The following is a 22,620-nucleotide window of genomic DNA, read 5'->3' on the forward strand; positions in this document are numbered from 1 at the left end:
CTGAATGTTGAAGTGGACTGGCACTGCAGGGCTGCAGTATGAAGCAGCCACCTTGGACTCCTGCGTTTTACAAATCTGTGAGGAGAGACCAAAAGAAAACAGTCTCATCAGACAGTGGCAGAGACAGGGCACACACCAGAAGTTCAGAGGTGGGTTACTCAGCTAAGGCTTGCAGATCCTAAGGAACACATCAGTAGAAGCAGGGTATGCATTGGTCCCTTTAGTACTTTATCTCCTGGCTTGAGGATCTTTCTTGTCTTGCAACACCCCAACCTTAGCGATAAGATGTCATGGTTGCATTTCATGCCTACTTCTCCAGGCAACGCACAGTATTTGTAGGAAAGGAGGAAAGTAGTACTCCTGTGAGTAACTGGAAGATTTTGTTTCATTACTGACAGAAGTGACATAGCTTTTTACATCACAGATGTCATTGGTATTTCCCCCTGCCACCCAGGAGACATTCTGCAGAGGAAAAAGCAAAGTCTGTGGCAGAAGATGTGCTGCCTCCATCTCTAGAGATGGTGTGGATGAGGCCCTTGTTTGGGATGAAGTGTTGACAAAGAACTCCAGCACTTTCTTCCCACCTAATCCTTCTCTGGTCCTAAGCCTTGGAGCCACTTACATGTCCTCCTCAAACACTTTACTTCCGTGTGTCAGCAGCTACTCTCAAATCCCTCAGCAATGGCTTAGAACCAGCAAGAAACCAGCAACAAGCTGTTTTCAGCACAGGGAAAAAACACCAGAGAGAAAGTGGGAGCTAAGAGTAGGCTTAGAAATCAGTGAGTGTGCCGCAAACTCAATGGGAAAAAAAGCATTTTATAATCTGCACTCTCTTAAAGCCACATGACTTTTATCTTCATTTGGTTCTGCATTTTAGCTTTATGACTGCATTAAAGACGAAACAGACTCAAACTCAGGTTTATAATAGGAGTATCCATTAGCTTATGGGTCCTTCCGGCACTTCTATTATAGACATCCTTTTTTGTGTTTTTTTTCCTCTTTTCTTTAGCAATGTATTTATATCTCACCCACAGGAATCAGCAACAGGCTGAAACTCAGCATAAAAGGTTTCAAACCCTGGAGCGTGCCACTGCCAGTCACAGCATGCGTGCAAAATCAGACAGGAAATCAATTTTGCCTCCCAGTTAAAATGAATGCAAGAATAGAGATGAGCTGGAGAAGTGGGCTGCTTTTGTATTCCTCTAGCAAGGGTTTGAATCTAGGCACTTGCAGGTAATTCACTCAGATAGGACGACACCGTGGAGATGGAGCATTTCAAATCCCTATTGTCCTCTCTTTTCTAAACAAAAATACCCTGCCATGGCAGGGTATTTTGTGGAAAGACAAGATTTGGAGAGCTAGGCAGACGACTGCAGATTAATGCAAGGGCGTGCAGGAAGATGCAGAAGGTCCCCAAAGGTGGAGGAGGCCTTCCAACCCTCTGCCAGACAAGCCTGCTTGTTCCTCCCCACCTGTGTGGGAAGACACGTAAGGCTTAGGAAAAGGGGAGGAACCCCTGCGAGAGAGGAGTCTCTGGAAGAATAACTGCAACCGAACAAAGGCAGGGCATCTTCCATGGGCAGCCATTCTTCACGACTTTGGCTGTACCACAGGCACCCGCCATGCAGCAAGCTCCATGTAGGAGCCTGGGGCTGGCTTAGTCACGCATCTTTAAGTGGAGAAAGAAGCCAAGGCATGGAGCATATCTTGGCTTAATTCCTCTAAAGTGATTTTCTGTAACCTTGGCTCCTTCTAACTGTTTTCTGTGTAGCTGTGTCTGCCTGTGTACAGCCTGCTCTTCCACAGACTCCTTGGCTCAAGTCAGATGCTCTGCCCATTTTGAGCTATCCAAGTCTAATTTTTTTAACTAGAGCTCTGCAATCTTCCACGTGAGAAAACCTGTACCAGAAGCCAGGAAGGGCAGCTAAGAATCAGTTGTAAAGTTTCACAATTATTCTCTGCTTAGAAAGGAAGGTGGCACCAAAGGCTACCAAAAGGGAGGTGGCACACAGGAACATTGCAGGACGCGTACGCATGCACGTGTGTAAACACATACGCGACTTCACTTTATGCTGGCACATAGTACAACCCCATTGGAGTGCTTTTGGCTTTGTTAAGGTGCTTGGCAGTGTACCAAGGGCACAGGGCAAGCCCACATCACACACAGGGACACAAGCACAGTCCCGTTACGAGACTGAAATGTGCTGTTTCTGTCCTGGCAAGAGTTTGCACACTACAGCCAGAGAGGCGAGCCTCTGAACCCCATCTAACACGGCAGGAGAAAGCAAAGGTGTGTCTGCGCCACAGGGAACCACAGATTGAAAAGGATCAAAGCAGTTCACCATGCAGTTCTCAGGTTTCGGGTGGAAGGGTGCAATGGGTTTAGGTATAATGTGCAAGAGAAGCTGCAGCTCCGAGTGCTGGACTAGGGGTATTGGTACAAGACCTCATCTAACTCCATTCTATTTATTTATATCTCCCCTGTTGGGTTTAGTGTACTCCCCTTAGAATATGAGCTAGCTTTAAACCTATCACTTAACTAAAATATCCCCTTGGGGTTGGTGGAAGCAATTCGGAGACTTTTTTTGTTGGATCTTTTTAGTGTGGGTTTTTTTTTCCCTTGCTTAATGCATCTCTGACAGTGCTTTTTTGGGAATTACTTTAGGTTTTGAAAACAACCTGAAGAGTAAACAGCAATGAAATGCCTCTAGGGTTAAGTCAGAATAGAAATTAAAGGCTCTGTATTCAAGTAGTAACATCGGTCAAGAAACCAAAAACCCATGGGATGTCCCCAGAACGGGTTGGATAAGATTACTTATCCAAGTTTCAAAGAGCTGAACTATTGCACCTCAAGTTTCCAGTTCAAACATGGACTCCGTGGAGTTACAGGAAAATATTTCAGACCTGACCTTACACAGCATGTCTGGGTCAGCCTCACATTGTTTAACTGAGAGCTGCAAGATCTTAATGCTTGTAGTTTCAAGATCATATAAGCACTCACATGGTTTCTGGGTCAGACTTTCCACTTAAAAGGCAGGCAGAGGCAAAAATGCTGTCTTTCGAACAGCCTGTCATCAGAGGCGAATAGCTCTGAGTTTACAACATAGTATTTGCACAAACGTTTTTTTTAGAGAGAAACTAGTTGGGTTTCAGACCCTACTAATCTGCAGCAGTAAGCATCTGACTGGCATTTGCTACAATGAAAAATACTTCTCCAAATCAACCTTTGCAAGCAGTAGAGGAAAAGTGGAAATTTTTGAAGGGCTTTTTTTGCTTGCCAAACTTCACCTATGAGAAGACAGAGCAAACAAGCCATTGTATGCTGATGGTGTTTCTCAAAAGTGTACACCTACTTCTGCTTCCCACTCTTTCTTTCAGATCCATGCACCAGAAAGGGCTGAAAGTTCAGTCCCAGCGCAGCTATGGACCCACACGCAGCCTTGGACCCTGCACTGCTCTTTGCCTTATTCTCCCAACTGGAAGATGGAGATTAGCCTGGATACCTCCTGGGTGTGAGCTTACCTTCACAGCATAGGTGGTGGAAGGGTCCTTGGAACAGGTGGCACAGTAATATATCGCATCCCCCGAATCACAGCAGGGCTTGTTGCACGCCAGCTTGAAGAGTGACCAGTTGTTCTCGCTGAAGTGCAGCTCGTTCTTCTGCTCCCGCATGAAGCAGTCCTCACATTTGGCAACCAGGCGGCGCAAGGACTCGGCGTAGAGGGCCCCCAGCTTGGCGTACACGCCCTCCTTGCTGTCGATGTTGCTCAGGAGGTTGTGGAGCTGGAGGCTGGAGCCAGACGACACCTGGCTGGACACACTGAGCTGCGAGGAGGAAAGGGACTGGAGGTTTCTGCTGGGGACGCAAGCCCCTGTGCTCTTACCAGTGGCTGAGCCCCAGTAGCCATTGCCTTTGGAGGCTTTCTCCAGAGACTCAGAGGAGCAGAAGGCACCAGGGCGGCCACCCAGGCTGGCCTGATGGATGAAGGGAGGCTCCTCTCGCAGGCAGACATTGCTCTCAGAGTGGCTGACATTCAGCCTGGGGATGGCAGCATCAGCTGCTCCACCTAAAGATGCCTGTCCTCCAAAAAAGCCGTCTGGGGAGGATACCGTTCTGCTTACTGTCTTCTTCTGGGGCAGAGGGGGTGGGCAGCTGGATGTGGAGGAGGGACCATCCTCACTGGAGACGGGAAGAAAAGGGACAGAGGGAAACACTTGGCTCTCAGCTGGAGGAGGCGAGTGGTTCGGCTCAGAGGAGTGCCCTAGGAGACAGCGACACACAAGAAGATGCCATGAGTGGCCCTTGTGGGCTGGGAGCACAGGTCCTTCTCCATGTTCCTGCCTCCCCCACAGGCTACCTCTCCCAGTGCCCTGGCTGGCAAAAAAGCAACAAGCCAGGTTACACCTGAACCCAGCACACAGTCCTTATCTATTAATGACTGTGAAGCTTCACTGAAGGGGTTAGGAATATAATCCAGTTTAACACAGCAGATTTGCAAAGCAGGCTGCAACCAGCCATCTAGAGAGATGCCCCCCCCAACCACTCCCATATGAATGGCATATACAGTAGTAAAAAGCTAGGAGAAGGTAAATATTTAAGCTGTGATGTCATCCTCAGGGAGGTAAGAACGAAGTACTCAGAAGGGCAATCTCTTAAATACAGCCTGTTTCACCTGGGAGCTATCACCCTGTGCTGCGGCAGCGCAGTGTGATATGGAGGCAGTGACTCACGCTACAAAACTCTGGCCCTTTGGCTGCAGCACCAGAGCAGCCCAAGAAGTATATAGAACCTGTCCTTCTGCTTCACACTGGGCAAGGCCTGAGATTTTGGCAATTTCCATCCTCCTGCAAAAACAGAGCCTCTCTGCTGCTCCCTGACCCCCAGCTTATTGCCAGACCTCTTTGCTCAGAGCGCAGCCTGGCCCCAATAAATTCCACTAAATCCCAAGCAGGGCCACGTGCCATCTGCATGTGGATTGCATTGGGATGGCTGGCTCATTTCAGGCAGCTCTCTAACAGCTGTTTTCCTCTGCTGGCCAGATTGAAGACAAGTAATACAGTTGCATGTCATGGAAGAAGGGGATAAAGAAAAAAACAACACAAAGATTTGCCATTGAAATAAAGGGCAATAATTTCAGGTCATGGAAAGAGAATGAACGAGGAGTGATGGGATCTGCAGGGGAAGTTAAAAGAAGAGACATAATTATTCCAAAGAATTTTATGCACCACTTGAACGACAGGCAAGACTCCTGATAAACTTAAGCTCTGCTAACACCTTGCATGCCAGTGTAGACCTTGAAAAGGTGCATAGTGGGGTTTTGCTCCAAGCAAGCTCAGCATATAGAGGGATGTGCTGCCTTCTTTGAACCCAGCTTCCAAAGCTGCAGAGTGGAGGCAAGCCATCCTTCTTCCTCACAAGGCTGCCAGTGAGGGTTCAGCTGCCAGCAGGCACTTCCTCACAGGAGCTTTTTATTTACTCCACAGGAACACCCTTGGGGCAGTTTTATGTCAGCCCACAGCAGGCACTTGTCTCCGTCACAACCCTAGTGACTCACCAGCTCTCACGTACAACCTTCAAGTGCAGAGACTCAGATTCCTGAGCTCCCGGCCTGTCTTGGTGTGTCACATGCAGGCGTGCCAGAACAGAAATCCTTGTTAGCTGCTCACCACCTGAGACCGCAGGAGGTGAGGGCAGGTCCCCTAGTTCTCAGCTACCAAAGCAGATGCCGGCACAGATCTGTCCCTCTCCCTCACCACCAGAGTTTGGTAGTACGACATCAATTTTCATTTGTCCCCTCCACTGCCCAGGCTGTCTGTACATACAATACGCCCCGTCCCAAGCAACGGTGTTGAGAGATACCACAGGGAGTGGCACCGATTTGAGCTACTGCATAAGATGAGATTCCCATGCAAGGTAGTTTTGGCACTCCTTTTCTGACAGCATGCTCAGAAACAGCTCTGTGAGAAACGTTGTGAGTCAGCACGTCGCTTTTGCCCCAGTCCCTGGGTGCCGAGCTTTCTGACTTCTGACTCCTGTAGAGCCCTTGCCCCAGGTGTCTGCCTCCATTGCACACCCAATCGATGAGTGATTGACTGCTCTCCAGTTTCAGCCGCTCTGCAGCTGCAGAGTTAACTAAGGAGCCTATGGCTCAACAAAGATGCGTGACCCAAGCATTAATGAAAACCCATTAACCTGCTTCACACCCTGCTGGGCCCACAAGAGAGATCCTTTCCGCTAAAACCATCAAAAGCCACAGGCAAGGATCGTTCAGCGTGGCATCTCTGGCCACTTCCAATCCAAGAGGCTTTGACAGAGGATACAGCCAAGAGAAATTCTTCAGCATGCAGCCCGAGAGCAACTCAACAGAGGCATCTCTGCCAGGATACAGAGCTAAATCTGTGTTTTGAGAGGCAAGATTTACTTGACAGACTTACGGAACAAACGTCAGCACTGGAAGATTTGGCAGCCGGTCTACACGTTTAGCCCACAAATGCCAGACTGCTCTTACCTTTTGTTTACGTGCTGCTGGGCTCTTCCCCAAGCACAAGGTAACAACTTTCACAACTTTCCTAACAGTGCTCTGCACCTTCAGAGTAGAGAACTTCTGCCTGTCAAGAGCTTAAAAGCACTCCTGTCATCTTTTAACACCTGACAGCATAGCCAATTAGTCTGAGCTCACCTCACTCAGTGATTGACCGCATAGCTTCTCGCCTGCATCGGCAAGAAAAATTGCTTTCAGGTTATTCATTTAAAAACTCATCTTTCCCAAGATGAGTTGAAACAGTTGTTTCTGGTAGTGCAGGCAGAGAAATCCTCTTGTCCCATATAATTTTTGACAGCAAATTGCATCGGTGCCCAGCAAGTCAAGAGCCAACATATGTGAGTTTTTCTTCCCCCTGTACAATTTCCTGGCATGGTCTCACTCTCGGACTCCAAGTTAGCAGTGGAAAAATGGGGTTTCCAGAGCTCTGGCTCTTAATTTTATTGCTGCACGTTGTTGTGCTTGGAAAGACAGAACTTTCACTACACGATGGTTGCTTTTGCAAAGGAAATACTTTCTGAACTGCTGAGCACGTTAGTGCATGTCTAAGTTACGCATTGATGAAAAAGGTGACTTCATAGTAAGTATTTTTTAATCTCGGTTAAACGAGTGCAGGCAGATTTTTCCCCTTTCAAGAAATAACTGGGAACACAATGAGAGGGAGAGAGCACCTCTTGCACAAGACTCCTGGTACTTTTCAAATCTGTGGAGGGCTTTCTATGGCAGGGCTACTTTGTGACCGCATGCCACATGTGAAGTGCAAGCAGGATAAGGACAATGACTTTCAGGTGGAGGTTTTATCCAGACAAGAGGAGAGATGCAGGATGAATGATTATGGCACTCGTGAAGCATCAGAGAAAAAAGCCCAACTCTGCCACATTCATCTTAAGTGCCTCAAGAGGCAGAAGAGTAGGAGAAATGGAAAGATGAAGGGTTGCTGGGGGAACTAGGCCAGCATGATCCCTGCTCTGAAGATGCTGCCCCAGCAGCAAGGCTCAGGACGGAGGTAACTCCTTCCTCAGGTCCACTGCTACCTCTCCCACACCCGATGGTCACTTACTGCCATCACTGCCGGTCTGTGTGTCCGAGTCGAGGCTGTCGGAGGAGCCAGCTGTGAAGCTAACGTGGACACTCCTGAAAGGTGGGCTGAGGCTCTCAGCAGAGCTGTTGCTAACCCTCTCCAGCTCAGCGTTATTCGGGTTCATTTTCAGAGCATGCCTAGAGAGAGTCAAAGAGAAGAGTCAGGAGAAAGAAGGTAAAAGATCCACTGCACACACTTGAGCATGGAGACTCGAGCTGACAGCAGCCTTAGCTTAGTCCCTGCCTGTCCGTACAGAGACCGTGCAGCCTTTTCCCGTGCCACTTTCTTTATTTCTCCAGCACCTGGGGATCACAACCCACTGACACTGAGCAGGTTATAGGTTTGCAGCCCCCATGCCAGCCCCCATGACAAACCAGCTGTGCTTGAGCACAGAGAGAACCACTGAGCTAAGAGCACCCATTCCCAGTCTGCACCTCCTTTGCGTAGCACATGCAGAGTCCCGGACCACATCCCATCTTGGCCACTGTCACTGGGAAATGGGGACCCACCAGTGGGTTCGCCTTCAGTAAAGTTCTCAAGGGAAGGGAGTGGCATGACTCCTCCCATTTTACAGAAAGGCAGCTTGAGGCTGGGCATCCAAACACAGTTCCTTCATGGCAGAGGCATAAGAAGAGACCATCCCTCAGAGCTACTGCACCACAGTAACAACTGACAACTTCCAAAAGAAGCAGCACCTCTGCAGAAAACAAGTGTCTGCCAAACTCGGGACCTACCATGCAGCTTTCAATATAACCCTACAGATTTCCATGCAGCATCCATCTTAAAAAAATAATTAAATAAACCATAAACTGGGCTTATAACCTGCCAGGTCACAGTTTAAGTGATCAGTTGTAGGCAAGCAGGACTTTTGCTAAGATAAGGAATTTCCCCTGCATTTTCTTCATTTTTTCCTCCTTGGTAAACAACAGAAACCGTTGAAATCAGGCAGCACATCAGAGTGCAAACACTCCCAGCTTTGGTACAGTTCAGACTCTCTATCAGCCAGCAAAAGAAGGTTATCAGTACAATTTTTTAAAGTAAAACTGCCAATCTGCTGATAAAATCCAACACGTTGTTGATTAAGAATGTAAAAAGGTTAGTGGCAGACTTGTAAAAAAGAAAAAGGACTTCCACCAGCTATCTTGCTGGAAGGTATCCGGCATTTCCTAATCAGACGGCTGAATGGCTGCTGAGAAAGACAAACAAAAGACGTGCACGACGACCATTTTCTTGTGGCACCCTGTCCACGCACACAGGATCCCTCCCCTTCCCAAACCCCCAAGCACAGCAGATGCCACGAGCGATTTTTATTTGAAGACTGAGGAATGTTTCATTCCCCATCCAGACAAAGCACTTACTCTCGTGTCCACACCAGCACATGGAGAGCAGAGTGTATGAGAAGCCCGGAAGAAACTTCTGCCAGACTTCCTCATTTGCCTGAGCAGCCTCGGTCTAAAAATACTCAGGGGCTGATGAAAATAAGACTCTAAAAACCACCTCAGGTATAACTCAGCAGAGACACTGGTCTTGCACCAGTGATGAATTTACTGCAGCAAGCCTCTTGGGGACGACGTACAAAACTTCACAATGCACCGCACAACCACTCACAGTTAAAAAAGAGAGAGGGAGAATGAGACACTGAAGTTTTTAGCTCTGTTACAATTAATGCTGTTGAAAGCAATCAACTGGACTTTTTTTTTTTAATTATAAACATATATCTGTATCCTATAAGTTTCTCAGACATTTAACTTCTAATAATTTTGGGAGAAAAAAACCACACGAGTGCACACCCACGTGGCTCCACTGTCTGACCTGACAAGAATCAAGGAAGCCTTTGAATCCATAAGAAAAGAAGAAGATTTTGCAAGAGAGCCCGTCTCCATCTGCACAGACATCCCTTCCCTCCTCCCGCCAAGAAAACTCAGTGCGTTTCTGTTTCCTTCCCATCACTCAAACACAAATCCACGGAGCTGCCTTACCATTCCCGCACTCAGGCAGAGATGGGACTTTGCTCGGCGCGGTCCAAGGTCCACCGTGCTCGGCCACACCTATGCCTCCAAGCAACCTGGGCGCAACGCGGCGCCTGCCAGGACTGTGCTGGCTGCTGCTGCCTTTGCTGAGCTCAACGTCGCGGTGAAGTCAGATGTACAGAGAGCCCCGTTTCCTCTCTGTACCGCTGTGACTTATGTAAAATGCAGTTCCTGAATAGGCGCACACCAAGATAGAAATTGTTTGCCGCTTAAACGACATCCTGCTCTTGTTTCAGATGTTACAGCTGGGCCAGCTAATACCGCCTGGAAATATCGCTGCTTCACATCTCCCTCTCCGCTTTACATCTCTCTCTTTTCCTGTGAAGCTGCTTGAAGCCCATGCTGCAGCCTGCACAGATTAAAATACCTCCCACTATACCAAAGAATTACTGAAAACACTTGCTAGGGTCAAACTCTCCCATTTCAGTAAAATTCCACCCCAAGAGCTGAGCAGCTCATTGCTGTGACAGCCTGTGGGATCCTGATTTACAGCTAACATGAACTTTCCCTGCTATGCTAGTGTTCCTCCCACCATGCGTGGCTGCAAGGGCACAGGTGGCAATTCTCCATCTTGCCCTTTTCACTAAAGAATATTGGAAATAAAAAGGTATCAACACATTTTACACCTGAAGAAATCATTGTGACTGCCAGGATTGTCGTGTCTTCCCCCTCCACCAAGCTTGCTAACATCTGTGGGCTCCACTCCCCTTCAGAAAAATGTAACACTGGTTATTTTACCTCTGTCTAAAAAATACCTGCTCAGCACCCTAAATGTGACCAGTACCTTGAAGAGCAGCACCGCAGCCACTAAGGACAGGTCATAAGAGTCAGCTCTCCCAATCTAATAATGTAAAAAGACACGGTGTTCAACTCTCCATATTATTCTGTTGGCTTTAAATACATTTCAATTACTCAACATCCTCCACGCAACACACTGACATATTCAGGCAACCCTTCCTGTTCACTATTGCCTAGTTTTCCCATTCTAAACAATTTCATCCAGCTGGCTTTCTATATGATTTCCACAGTGCCGCCTAAAACAAAGTCAAGGTTGAAAACAACAGTCTTATAACAAAAAAAAAGAAAAGAAAAAACACAAAGAAAAAACTCCAACCAAAAACAGTTTGGAGTTCCATATTATTGCAAAGGGCCCCAGATCATTGCCATGCCCCACGTTGCATCACTGGCCAGGGCATGCTTCGTCTTTCCCGTGATTCGTATTCAAGCAGTAGCTGCACATTTAATTTCGCATTTCTTAACAGATTGGGGTCCCACCTCATGCTGCTGCGGGACTCCAGCATCACTGACTGCGCACCTCGCACTTCCCGGAGAGACACTGGAGACGGGCACCAAAGCACGGCTCTCCGGACCACAGCAGGCACACATGCCTTGGGGCATCACCCCGGGGATCCCTCAGACTCCAGGCATGCCTTTGGCTTGAATTTCCTGCCCGAGATTAGACGTGTGGCTCTGGTTACCTTCCAAAAGTGCAAGGGGCCGGGAGGTTTTGCAAGGAGGAGAAGGTCACTCAGATGAAAGAGCCGCAAGGCTCCTGCTTGCTCCTTCCCAGAGCCCACCACACGCAGAGCATGTTGACAGCGGTGGAGGATGCTGGAAGACACCTCTTCCCCGTGCAGAGACCCGATCACAAGCAGCACCCACTCCGCAGCCCCGTCACAGGGGTTTCCCAGCCTCGCTGTGCCGGCAGGAGGGGATCGCTCCTTCTCAGCACAGATGACAGGACTTGGACAGATAACACAGATACTGAGCGTGATTAAGTCGTGCAACAGGGGAAGTAGGCAGAGGAGAGCAGGGAACACACACAAATCACCACAAACCAAACCATGCTCCGGAAGAAGACTGGTGATAATGTCAACAGCGCACTCCCTCCCAAAATGAAATATTGAAGCTAATGCGGGGCAGAGAAAAGCCAGGCTGCATTACAACATCAAACCCAACACATGGCTGGGCGTAATTATTACACAAGAGGAAGCACCGTGATGCCATATGCTTGTCTATCATGAAACGTGAATAATTACATCTTCTTCCTCCCTCCACTGCTGTTTCTTCCCCTGGATGTACAGGACAGTTATAAAACAGCACAGAGGAGCTTACAACATCCGAGGCTCAGATTTGTACTTTTTCTGCTCCCAGCTGGCAAATGTGAAGAAACCAAAAATCAAGGTGAGGTAAAGAGAGGATTTTGAAACATTCCTAGCTCTGTCTGGAGGACTACACCGCTCCTCCCTGTACCAAAAACATTTTATGTCGCACAGCTTAAGCTGAAACAAGGGTTTGGAGTCTGGCAATGCAAGGGGAAATGCAAGTGGGGCACAGAATGAAGGTGGCAGACGGGGCAAAAATTAAATCACTGCATGCTCCAATGAGGGGAAAAGGACAACGAATCTCATTTTAATTTCCAACTGTACACGATTATAAGTGATAAGATAGGAAACACATGGAAAAGAGAGCAATTTTCATTTAAAAAGAAACAAACTCTCCTAAAGATTGGCTGATAAATCACAGCCTTTTAAAAATGATCCACTGGCAGAAGTAGCACAAGAAATTCCCAATTAGTTTCAGACAAACAGACAAAGAGGGAATGAAAAAGGTGTGTTCCATCCCTGTCCTGGAGTATGATTCTCGCTCTTGCTTGAGCCATACTCTCCCTTCTTTGTTTTATTTACTTATTTAGTTATAAATTATGTCTTTTAATAGACTCAATCCAGAGGTTTTATTTATTATTATTAATATTTATTCTTTAATTATTAGTAATATTTATTATTAATACTAATGCAATATAATCATGATCATTGTCTGGCTTGTCCTAAACCAAACAAGTCCCTGCTGTAATCCACAATCACGGAGAAAAAGGTTAAAATCTGGGACCTCTGTGACTTCCAGTTGCATCCATAATTGCCACAGCAGCTCTATATAGCCAGTCTGCTTTTGTCAGCAGGGTACACCCTGACACTGAGCTCCAAAGAGAAATGGGTGCTTCAAGAATAGTAAAAAAAGGGGAATATTCTGTCTCGGGTGCAGCACTGCTCCATTGCAGACCGATTTCTGGCAAGGAATACATGGTACAGTCCCACCAGCCAGCACCACCTCCCCGATGTGGAACAAACCTGGCTCTTTTCCTGATGATCCAACTCCCAAGTCATCATTTCTGTGTAACGCTCTTGTTTTCTGTTTCCTCTGGCAACAAGCTGCAGTCCCGTAACATGCAATCTTGGCACACCTCAAACTCATTTGTCCTGGCTGTTCTCAGCGACGGCGGGTGTCGGGATGTGCCGCACCACACACCTTTGTTACCCTAAGCGAGTGCATTCAGCAAATTTCAGAAGCTATTTACAGCACTGCCTTTTGAAGGTGGCATTAATTATGACAAAAAGAGCTCAAGAGCCAACAACTCAAGATGCAAAACAGCATCACTGTTTCCTGTCTTTAAGAGGCACATGAAATAAATTAACCGTCAAGGTTTTGCAGGCTAGAAGGAACCGTGAGGATCATTTAGCCTGGCCCTCTGCATAAGAGAGACATAAATTTCAGCAAGGATTCATTCCTCATGCCAAGAAACTGAAGGCCACGCTAGAGCATTTCACACAGAAGAACCTTTAAATCATCATTGCCTGTACAAGTCCTGGGGATCCTAGTTACCGTGCTGAGCCCTTTCCTTAGCCAACTACTTTCCCAGCTTTTGTAAGACCAGTCACTGTCTTCCCTTTCCAATCTCTTTCTTCTTGTAATTACGCTTATTTTCCAGTCCAAGCAAACTGGACTGGAGTTAAAATAAGTTAAATATCTATAAAAACTTTCAAACAAGTAGGAAAAAATGATTGTGTGAATAAACAGTCACAAGAGGCCCAGAGTAGATTTACATAGGATGAAAAAGGCACAAATTTTTCCTTTTTTGCACCAACTTTTAAAACTCCCCAAAATTACTCCTTCCATCATCCAAAGAGACAGCTTACTGCACAACCAGAGTTTCCTCAGTGCCTGGCAGGAATTTACCCTGTAAAAACTTTTTCCTTTTTAATTGTTAGAGCCAAGATGAACCAAACAAAATCTACAGACTCACTTTTTCTTTCTCTGCTTTGAAACTAGTTTGAACACACATGCAAGTTTTCTCTAAAATAAGCAATTAAGTTTAATTAGGAAGGTCAAATGGGCAAGCTTCATCTTCCAGCACGAAATCAAATACCTTGCTGCGGCTTCAGATCTACAAGGAAAAAGGACGGTTACACACCTTTCCTGCAGCTGAAACAAACCCTGATTTGCTAAGCTCCAAGCCTGTGCCACAACCAGGTCTATGATGCTGGCTTCATCTCCATCCATCCATCCATCCAGCAAAGAAGCCTTTGCAGCTGTGCCACCAAATGTCTTTGGCATAACATCTTTAAGCATAACACAAGTGTCTGTGGTTCTTCCACTACAGACGAGCACATGCCCACAGCCTGCCTGCGCCTAAGAGAGTATGGATGCGTCTCAGAGTCACCTTTGTGAGCAAGACCTCCTCCCTTCTTCAGGCACCTGGCTGCAGCCCAGGACGACCAGAGATGTTCCTCCAGCACCAGTCTTGTTATGGCCCGAAGCTGCAAGCAACAATCTCACTATGGTGATTTTAACCAGTCGTGCACGTAGTCATCCCTCCCGCTGCCACGCACGGGTAAGAACACCCTGGTTCCTGCATCGACACGCTCTGAGAAGCCACACTTGAGACAAAAACAAAAGCACCCTCAAAGCAAACAAACAAAGAAACCAGATGGGTTTGTATGGCTTGCGAAACCTGCCATCTGATCAAATCCCTCCTCAGGATGGCGCAGAGGAGCCTGGTAGCTGAGTGAGGACTATACCCTTCGAGCAGGGTGCCCCGAGGCTCGTCTGCAGGCATCAAGGCATTTAGGAGACAAACACACGTAGCACAACACATGTCCTACAGCCACTGGGGCTCAGAGCACTGCCAGCATCTATCTCAACCACCTGGCAGGGTTTATGGCTCTGCCAGGGATCCTGGTCACGGATGCCATGTGTTCCCTGAACTCAGTCTCCCTGCCCATTTTTACAGAGGCTTCCTAGCATGCAGATGCTTTGAGGGTGACTCAGAAGCAACTGTTACAGTTGGCACAGCCCAATCACACCAGGAGCATGAAACAGCCCCTCAAAAGAGCAGAAAATGCTCCACGTTGTCCCTCAGGACAGATCGTCGTAACTCCACATGGAGGGCAACAGCAGGGCATGCTCTTGGCTTGAGGAACAGCTGGTCCAGGTCACTCAGCCAAGGAGACACCCTGACATATTGACAAAGCCCCTGCCTCCACTCCCAGCCCTCACAAAGGCAGAAAGGAGACTCCAAGCACTGCCAGGGAAGCATCTTTGCCCCCAGTACAGACAAAGGGCTCTGCACGGCTCCTTCTCCGTGAGCAAAATGAGGTCCTAGCAATGTGAGCAAAATATGCTGCTGGGATATATATTGCTGAGATTGAGTGCCACCATCCTTCTGGCCTGCACAGTGACCTCTGCTCTGCAGGGTAAGGCATCAGATTCTAGAGGACTTTGAGCAGGCAACTTGGCATTTCCTAAATGATCAGTGCTCGACAGCATCACACTGCCTTTTCTGGGCCTCAACACCTCATGCGGCAAATACAACCCCAAGCCACAGGCTGACAGGAGACACCAAGTGGCAGCAGCCATGAAAGGAAGTTCACGAGGTCAAAGCTAAAGCACATCTTAGTGTTCTCTTTGATTTTAAAGGCAATAAAGCTCAAACATGTGCTCACTGGTTTGTGGATGTTTTCTTTCCTCTGACTCCAACGGGCACGCAGCATCACAGCAGGAAGCTCAACGTTAAGGAGAACTAAAGCCTCTTGTTCATGTCTTCCCTTTCCTTAAGAAACTTAATTTGTTCACCACTCGGACAATTTAAAACACTAGTTCCCTCTGATAGGCAACCCTAAAAACATTGAAAATTCGGTGTGAGAACAAAACTGAGGATGGGCCAACTCAACCACAGTCTTAGCCTGGAGGTCACCAATGCCTACGCATCAGCTTGACCATGGGCCTCCAGAGAAAGCTCTCTTCTGAACTTCCATCCCTTCTCTCAGCTTTTAAATCAAAGAGATGCAGTCCAATCTGTTGTGCACTGCACAATCCCACGTAACAAAACTGACACAAACAATAAAGCAAATACAGGACACGCACAGAATGTGAAAATGTCCCTCCCCAGTATGCTCAGACAACGTGACCCATTAGCGGCATAGAAAGGAAATCAATTTTTCTGCCTCCATATATTTTGTTGTTGTTGATACACACAGCTGCAGATACTGAACGCACACATAGTATCAGAAGCCTGTTTTTTTAATTGCTTAGCAGAGCTACTTCCTTCCCAGATGGACAGCTCTCCCTCATTCACATTTGTTTTCTAGGGTCTGCTGTCACCCCGCCTGCAAATCTGACTTTCAGGAGAGCAGCAAGGGGAAGACTGCCTGAAGCCAGGTGGCTCCCACACATCATAAGCTCACGTTAGGCATTACTGCTTGCAGGCAGGGAGCTCTCCCTGGGGAATTGTGGCCTCAAGAGTTAACCTCAAAAGCAAAAAGACATGAGAGCCAAACTGAAAATGAGGATTTCAGAGGCCCTCACTATTAGAATCAAGAGAAGTTGCCAAGTTGTTTACTAGAGGAGGTTGCAATCCCAGATTTTATGTGCTGTTAAACATGAAGAACTGTGCCGAGGCAGAATGAAGCTGACGTGGGAAACACCAGCCATCCTAGGCACGGACCTTGTTCTCACTAGAATATTGGCACCCAAAGTCGCACCTTGCAGCACCGAAGGGCTTTTGCAGGTACGTGAACCAAGACTTGCAAAGATCTGACAGCTTTTCAGAGTAAAAAGGTAAGAAACTTTTCATTTGTGCAGTCACCTCCCACATTCCCGAAAACCCACCTTTGAACAGAAAAGGAAGAAAAAAAGAACAGGAAGCACCTCCTAGTCAATGAATCCCTGCAGCAAACAACCTGATTGCAAATGGTTACTAGACAACCACACACACACTCACAGGGCTGTACCTGGACTGCTTTTTTGGTGGCGGCGGTGGTGGTGCAAACTCGATGCCATTACTCTTGTCTTTAGGGAAATCAAAGGAGAAGGACGACGATTTGCTGATGCCAGCCTGGCTCTCCAGAACTGGGCCGTCATCCACAAGGTCAGCACCGGCTCTTCCATTCTCAGCTCCTGCTGCCCATGGGTGGGTTAAGATCTCCTGTTCATCCTCCTGCTCCTCCTCCTCCTCTATCCGGCACTGCTTGGTCCACGTTGGGGTGTAGTGTTTCTGCCTCCTGTCATAGGATGAGGCTGCCAGACCTCTGCTGGACTCCTCCACAGAAACCCCATTGACATGAGTGCATGGAGAAGAGGATGCCCCAAAAGCACCTGTGTCAGTATAGCTCCTTGGCAGCAGCTGAAGACCAGCTCCCTCATGGCTGCTCTCATCCCCAAACCTTGCACCATGGGAGCTTACCGGGGCCACACGGTTCCCCTCACTGCCCGGCTGGCTGTTTTTGGACATCTTTGGTGGAATGGCTGGACTCTCAGTAACTGAGGTCTTGGCAGGAGTTGCCGGATGAAATCTTGAGCTGTTTTCAATTCCAGATGCTTGAAAAATCTCTCCAGGCTCAATGGCAGGTGATGAAGCCCCAAAATCAGGGTGAGAAGTGGGACTGATACACGGCCACTGAACTCCCACTGCCGAGTCAGGGCTGCTGAGGAATATTGTCTTGTGATCATCCTCAGTGTGTGCTGTCATTATAGTTATTTTTGCTGCCACCTGGCCGGTGGAGTCCTGGTATTCCTTCTCACCACCCAAAGCCCAGCCAACCTCCCTCCGAGTTCCATCAGCTCGATCCTTGCCAGTGCCAGGGGCCAGCTTCTCCGCTTTTGCCTGTCCGACAACAGCCTTCAGCTGCACCTTCTTCCTCTTGGTGCTCTCGGCGTAGATGGGATCACCACAGGCTGGCGACATGAGGCAAGGGCGCTGTGGCTCTACCAGAGCATGCTGAAGGGTGCTTGAACCCTCAGATCGAGGACTTCCAGTGATAGAGGGGTCTGCAGGGAGAGGAGAGTCCTCCTCCTCCTGACACAAAGCAAAGGCAGCTGCCTTGCTGCTCCCCATGCTCTCCGGGAAGGCGGCAGGCTCGGCTTGGAAAGCCAACTTTTTCTTCTCTGAGCCCAGGGCATAGGGGAGAGGATCAGGTTGGTCTTTCGTGATGCAGAAGGCAATGTTCACAGCTCTGCGCTCCTCTTCGCCAAACTTGACCGCTCTGCCACTCAGCCTGGGGACCTCGGGAGCATCCCGCTGCCTCCATCCGCAGCGAGTGGGGCTCTCCTTCTCGCAGCGGGTACCCTTCCCCTCCGCACAACGTGTCTCCCATGAGACGGAGTGTTCTTTGTGGCAGTCTGTGATTGAGCAGTACTCACCCCCTTCACTTTCAAAGCTGGAGGAGAGGTGACCGCAGTCGCCCTCCGAGGGGAGCACTGCTCCGTCTCTGACTTGTGAAGAAGGGTTTCTGCTGGAGTTCACACTGCTTCTGTCCCCCATGGTGGACGGATTAGGGCAGGGGGGCCGACGCGGCAGGGCAAACTTGTCTTTGACTCTGTCCTCCTGCTTGCCCACCTCACCCACGAGCACCAGGCTGTGGATGGAGACGTTTCTCTCCACTCGACTCTCCAGGCTGCGCAGGCCCACCATGGAGTAGCTAGGAGGACAGCAGGACAAGCAGTCGCTGGGCGAGTTGTGAAGGAAGGGTTTTCTCACACCACCACTGCCAAAGTTGTCGAGGCAGATCCGCTGCGCATCTCCTGATTTCAGAAGGAGTTGTTTGCCAGAAACCATGCCCCAGCTGACCTGCACGGGCCAAAAAGACAAGTGCACTGTCAGGTTGTACATATGAAAAGTGAAAGAGATTTAAACAAAACAAGGGAAAAAAAAAACAACAACGGCAGAAAAGGCCTCTGGCATTCACTGTTTCACCCTGTGCTCACCCCACCAATAACTACCACAAACGTTTTCTATTTAAACTACACATCCCTATTTCCTATTAGCCACAATGGCAATGCAAAATAAGGTATTCTCCTTTCTCTTTCTACGGATTTGCTGCCAGAAACACGTCCAACCTGTCATCTTGCCTGCGAATCACCATGCAATTAAAAATTCAGAGAGGGAAGGAATATTTGCATGTCTCTCTGCTTATTTTCATCTCATTTCACACTCCTGCTCCCAAGCCGCACACTCTGGAGCAGAGACACAGATCATCACAGGTTGGTTATACTCAGTAGTAGGGACTGGGGAGTGGGTGAGGAAATGTATCCAAAAATCTCCTAATTTGAGGGAGATTGATCCTACTTGCCAAGGTAAGAGAGAGAGAGGGAGGCAGAGGGGAACACGTGCCTGCAAAACAACCCCTGTCCCATGGTGGCAGAACTCGCTCCCATAGCACAAAACTCAGCCCGGGGCTAAATCTGATCAAACAGATCAAACCCACCTATGATGGCAGCCTGCACCCATCTGCTCTTTAACCCTAAGAAGAGAAGCAAGAGAGAACAATGGGAAGCCAAGAAGAGAGCTGCTCAATCACAGCCAGCACGCCCTGAGTCTCCTCTGGGGCAAGGGCAGGCAATACATGCACACGTGTGCCATGGGCAGGGTGACAACAGCCCCTGCTTCACTCTGCCTGGCTGGGGCTGTGCTAATACCAACTGGTCAGGGAGGGGAGCGAGCCACGCATCTCAGTTGCAACTCAAACCACCAGAGCTTGCCAGCTTGCAGGCAGGCAGCAATGTCACACCTGGAATGCATTACCGCTCTGGCAAAGGTTGGGAGCCCATGGATCTGGGCTAGGAAGGTAGAATCATAGAACAGTTTCAGCTAGAAGAGGCCTTCAAGATGATCTAGTCCAGCTGTTATCTTAGCCCTATCAACACCACTAAACCATGTCCCTCAGCAAAACATATACACGTCTCTTAAACACCTCCAGTGACAGTGACTGAACCACCTCCCTTGGCAGCATGTTCCAGTGCCTTGACAACCCTTTCAGTGAAGAAATTCTTCCTCATATCCAACCTGAACTGCCCTGGTGCAACTTAAGGCCATTTCCCCTTGTCCTATCACTTGCTACTAGGGAGAAGAGACCAATCCTCGCCTCACTATGATCTTCTTTCAGGTAGCTGCAGAGAGCAATAAGGTTTCCCCTCAGTCTTCTCCAGGCTAAACAGCCCCAGATCCCTAGCTGTTCCTCGTACAACACATGCTCCAAATCCTTTACTAGCTTGTACTAGCTAGTAAAGGTAGGGCACTTTCTTCCTCACTCACAAGGACCATGGATCCAGTCAGAACTGACTGAAACCACACAGGACTTCTGTTCAGTATATCTTCCAGGAAAATAACTTTAACTGGCATCCTTATTTAAAATCCAGAAGTTCCTAAACAAACAACGTATTTTTAAGCTCCTTTGCACATGCCTTGCAAGCAACAGCTCATTCACCTTCAGCCAAAGATACTTTAAGAAGCCAATATATGGCTTAAAAACCTGAGTCAAGACCAGAAGAGAAAAACAAAGGGAAGGAAATAATTTTAACAGATACTCCTAGCACTCTAGAGGAGAGGTAAGTAACGGGAAATCATGCTTTAACTGGATTAATCATTACCTGTGACAGATCTGCATTCATATTCACATCCGCCCACGCGTCAGAAACATCTGAGTTTATCATAGTTGGCTTCACAGCAATTGTTGGCTTTGAGAAGGGGGAAGTATTTACACCTTCGTCTTCCAATGCAGAGCTCTCAGGCTTGGTCCTAACTCCATTCGGGAGCACACCACAAGCTCTCACGTCTGCAGGTGTTTGCAGCCGATGGGAACTCTTTGGGTTGAAGCAGTTTTTGCAGGAGCCGGGCTTCCAAACGTGTTCCACAAAGTCAGTGCACGCAGACATCTTCAAATCCTTATGGCTCAGACCCAGAGCCCTCCACGTCTTCTGCACTGTCCTCCGCTGCTCATTTTGCATTTGCTCGCCAGAGCCACTCTTCAAGATCACCTAGTTATCTGGAAAAGCACAACATTGTCTGATTAGTTCAGTTATGCCCCCAAATGGGAAGATTTTTAATAGGACGGGTGATGGTTACAATTACTCTCCCTTCATCACAAAGGCTTATTGTTTACAAGGCTCTTTCCACAGCTAAGCCCACACAGTCACTTAAAAAGCCTCAACTTCTAAGCATAGCTCTGTAATAGAGAAGACATCAAGGAAGCAGCATTCCTATGTGATTTAATTCCCTGTTTAATGAGCAGGTATAACCAGCCTCGTGCAAGGTTTAGATCAAGGGTAAAGAAAAGAGGTCTTGGAAATAGCTTTTCACAGCCCCACAAGCAGAGCCAGGCAGGAAAAATACCTTCTCTGAAGTGACATCCTCTCTCTGGAAAAATGAAAAAGGCCTGGAGATACAAGGACTAGAACCAGTGACTGTAACCAAGGGGACCAGCAACAACCTTCCTTCACCCAGAAGCACCACTGTGATTACTGCCGTGGTACACAAAAGCTTCTCTCCCACCCAGTGGAACAGAGAAAGGCAATCAGCGAGGCTGGGGCTGGCACTGATTTGAGAAGTGCCTGGCAGAAAGCTCTTATCTGGTTTGCCAGGAGCCACAAATAACAGTGTCAGCTCGCTGAAACGATTCATTGTCTGCGAGGGGAGAAACGTTTTGCTCTTGGATTACTCATAGACAAGGATGCCTTCCCATCTTCCTTCCCCAGGAGGAAATGCCCCGGGAACAAGACATTCCTGCATTCCTGTGCCCACCCCCCCTCCCCGAATCTCCCTGCACGCATGGCCAGGTCTGATTGCACTCAGCCAGCAGCTACCTGGAGCTAACAACTTTGGAGACACTTCAGACGAGGACTCCCACAAAGCTCAGTGGGTTACGGAAGGGAAGATCAGAAAACGCAAATAAGCCAGGAAAATTGCAGCTTACTGCTATGGGTGTCAGGGCACACAAATCCCCGCCACGGCTCCACAGACTCCTTCCTCACCTAAGCTACCTTAGGTCATCTCCCGACCAGCTGACGCCAATACAAAGGCAAAGCAAACTGTGGCTCCTTCCCTGACGGTGTCTGAGCGAACAGGCACTTTTACACCCCAATCCTGACTGCGCAAGAGCACAATTTACCAGCCTGATCCTTCAGTGCTTCCTCTGCACGGGCATAATGCATCACCATCACAGCTATGGATCCTTGCACCTGCATGCACCTCTAAACCAGCCTGTGCCTCTTGTCTCTGGGCTCAGAGATGCCCTGGACCAACCTTTCCAACAGCCACCCTATTGCATGACGAAAAAACAGCGGGTGGGGCAAAGTCAAGGGGTGAGAGCCACTGATCCATAATCACCTGAATTCAAATGCCACTTTTGGGAAGGGAGGCTTTGATCAGCTAAAGCATTAGTACCTGCAGAACAGTTCTGTCTGGCAGGCTGACAAATTAGGATCATGAAAGAGCAAGGAAAAAAGGGAATATCAATGGGATTCACAAATTACATTGGTGCATCTCTCTCTCTTTTTAGGGAAGAGGCTGTTTTAGGTTTTTCCATGGACTTCAGAGAGCCCAAATTAACTGAAGGAAAACAAAACACTTTTGGATGTACTCCAACACCTTCAACAAGATTGCAGGGAAGAAAATCTAAAAAAAAAAATTCTAGCACTGTTGCTTTGTTTCCTCTCAGATCTAGCAAGCAGTGTCCAGCATCACCCAAAGTTGAACAAGTGTCCTGATGAGAGACAGCAAAGACACACAAAAAAAAAAAAAATCAAAGGGAGGAAAGCAGGGACCGGAGCCAGAAAAACCTCTTCGCTTCTGGTTTAATAATCGCCGCTGCCAACTCCCTTTTAAAGACCGGGATTTCCCTTCCTGCAACCGAAGCAG

At 48.1% G+C, this 22,620-nt stretch overlaps 1 protein-coding gene across 1 annotated transcript in view; it reads right to left on the reverse strand.

Annotated features, from left to right (window-relative positions):
* The window catches only part of LOC104281437 (tyrosine-protein kinase SgK223), a 21,960-nt gene extending 1,249 nt beyond the window's left edge, over positions 1-20,711 (reverse strand). The window contains exons 1-5 of the mRNA XM_009879430.1: positions 20,355-20,711; positions 16,727-18,555; positions 7,603-7,760; positions 3,523-4,262; positions 1-75 (exon numbers count right to left, since the gene is read on the reverse strand). Of these exons, the coding sequence (XP_009877732.1) occupies positions 1-75; positions 3,523-4,262; positions 7,603-7,760; positions 16,727-18,555; positions 20,355-20,711 (3,159 nt within the window). The remainder of the gene's footprint in view (positions 76-3,522; positions 4,263-7,602; positions 7,761-16,726; positions 18,556-20,354) is intronic.
* Positions 20,712-22,620: the final 1,909 nt, after the last annotated feature.

Source organism: Apaloderma vittatum, unplaced genomic scaffold (genome assembly GCF_000703405.1).
Source record: "Apaloderma vittatum isolate BGI_N311 unplaced genomic scaffold, ASM70340v1 scaffold19662, whole genome shotgun sequence".
Taxonomy (NCBI): domain Eukaryota; kingdom Metazoa; phylum Chordata; class Aves; order Trogoniformes; family Trogonidae; genus Apaloderma; species Apaloderma vittatum.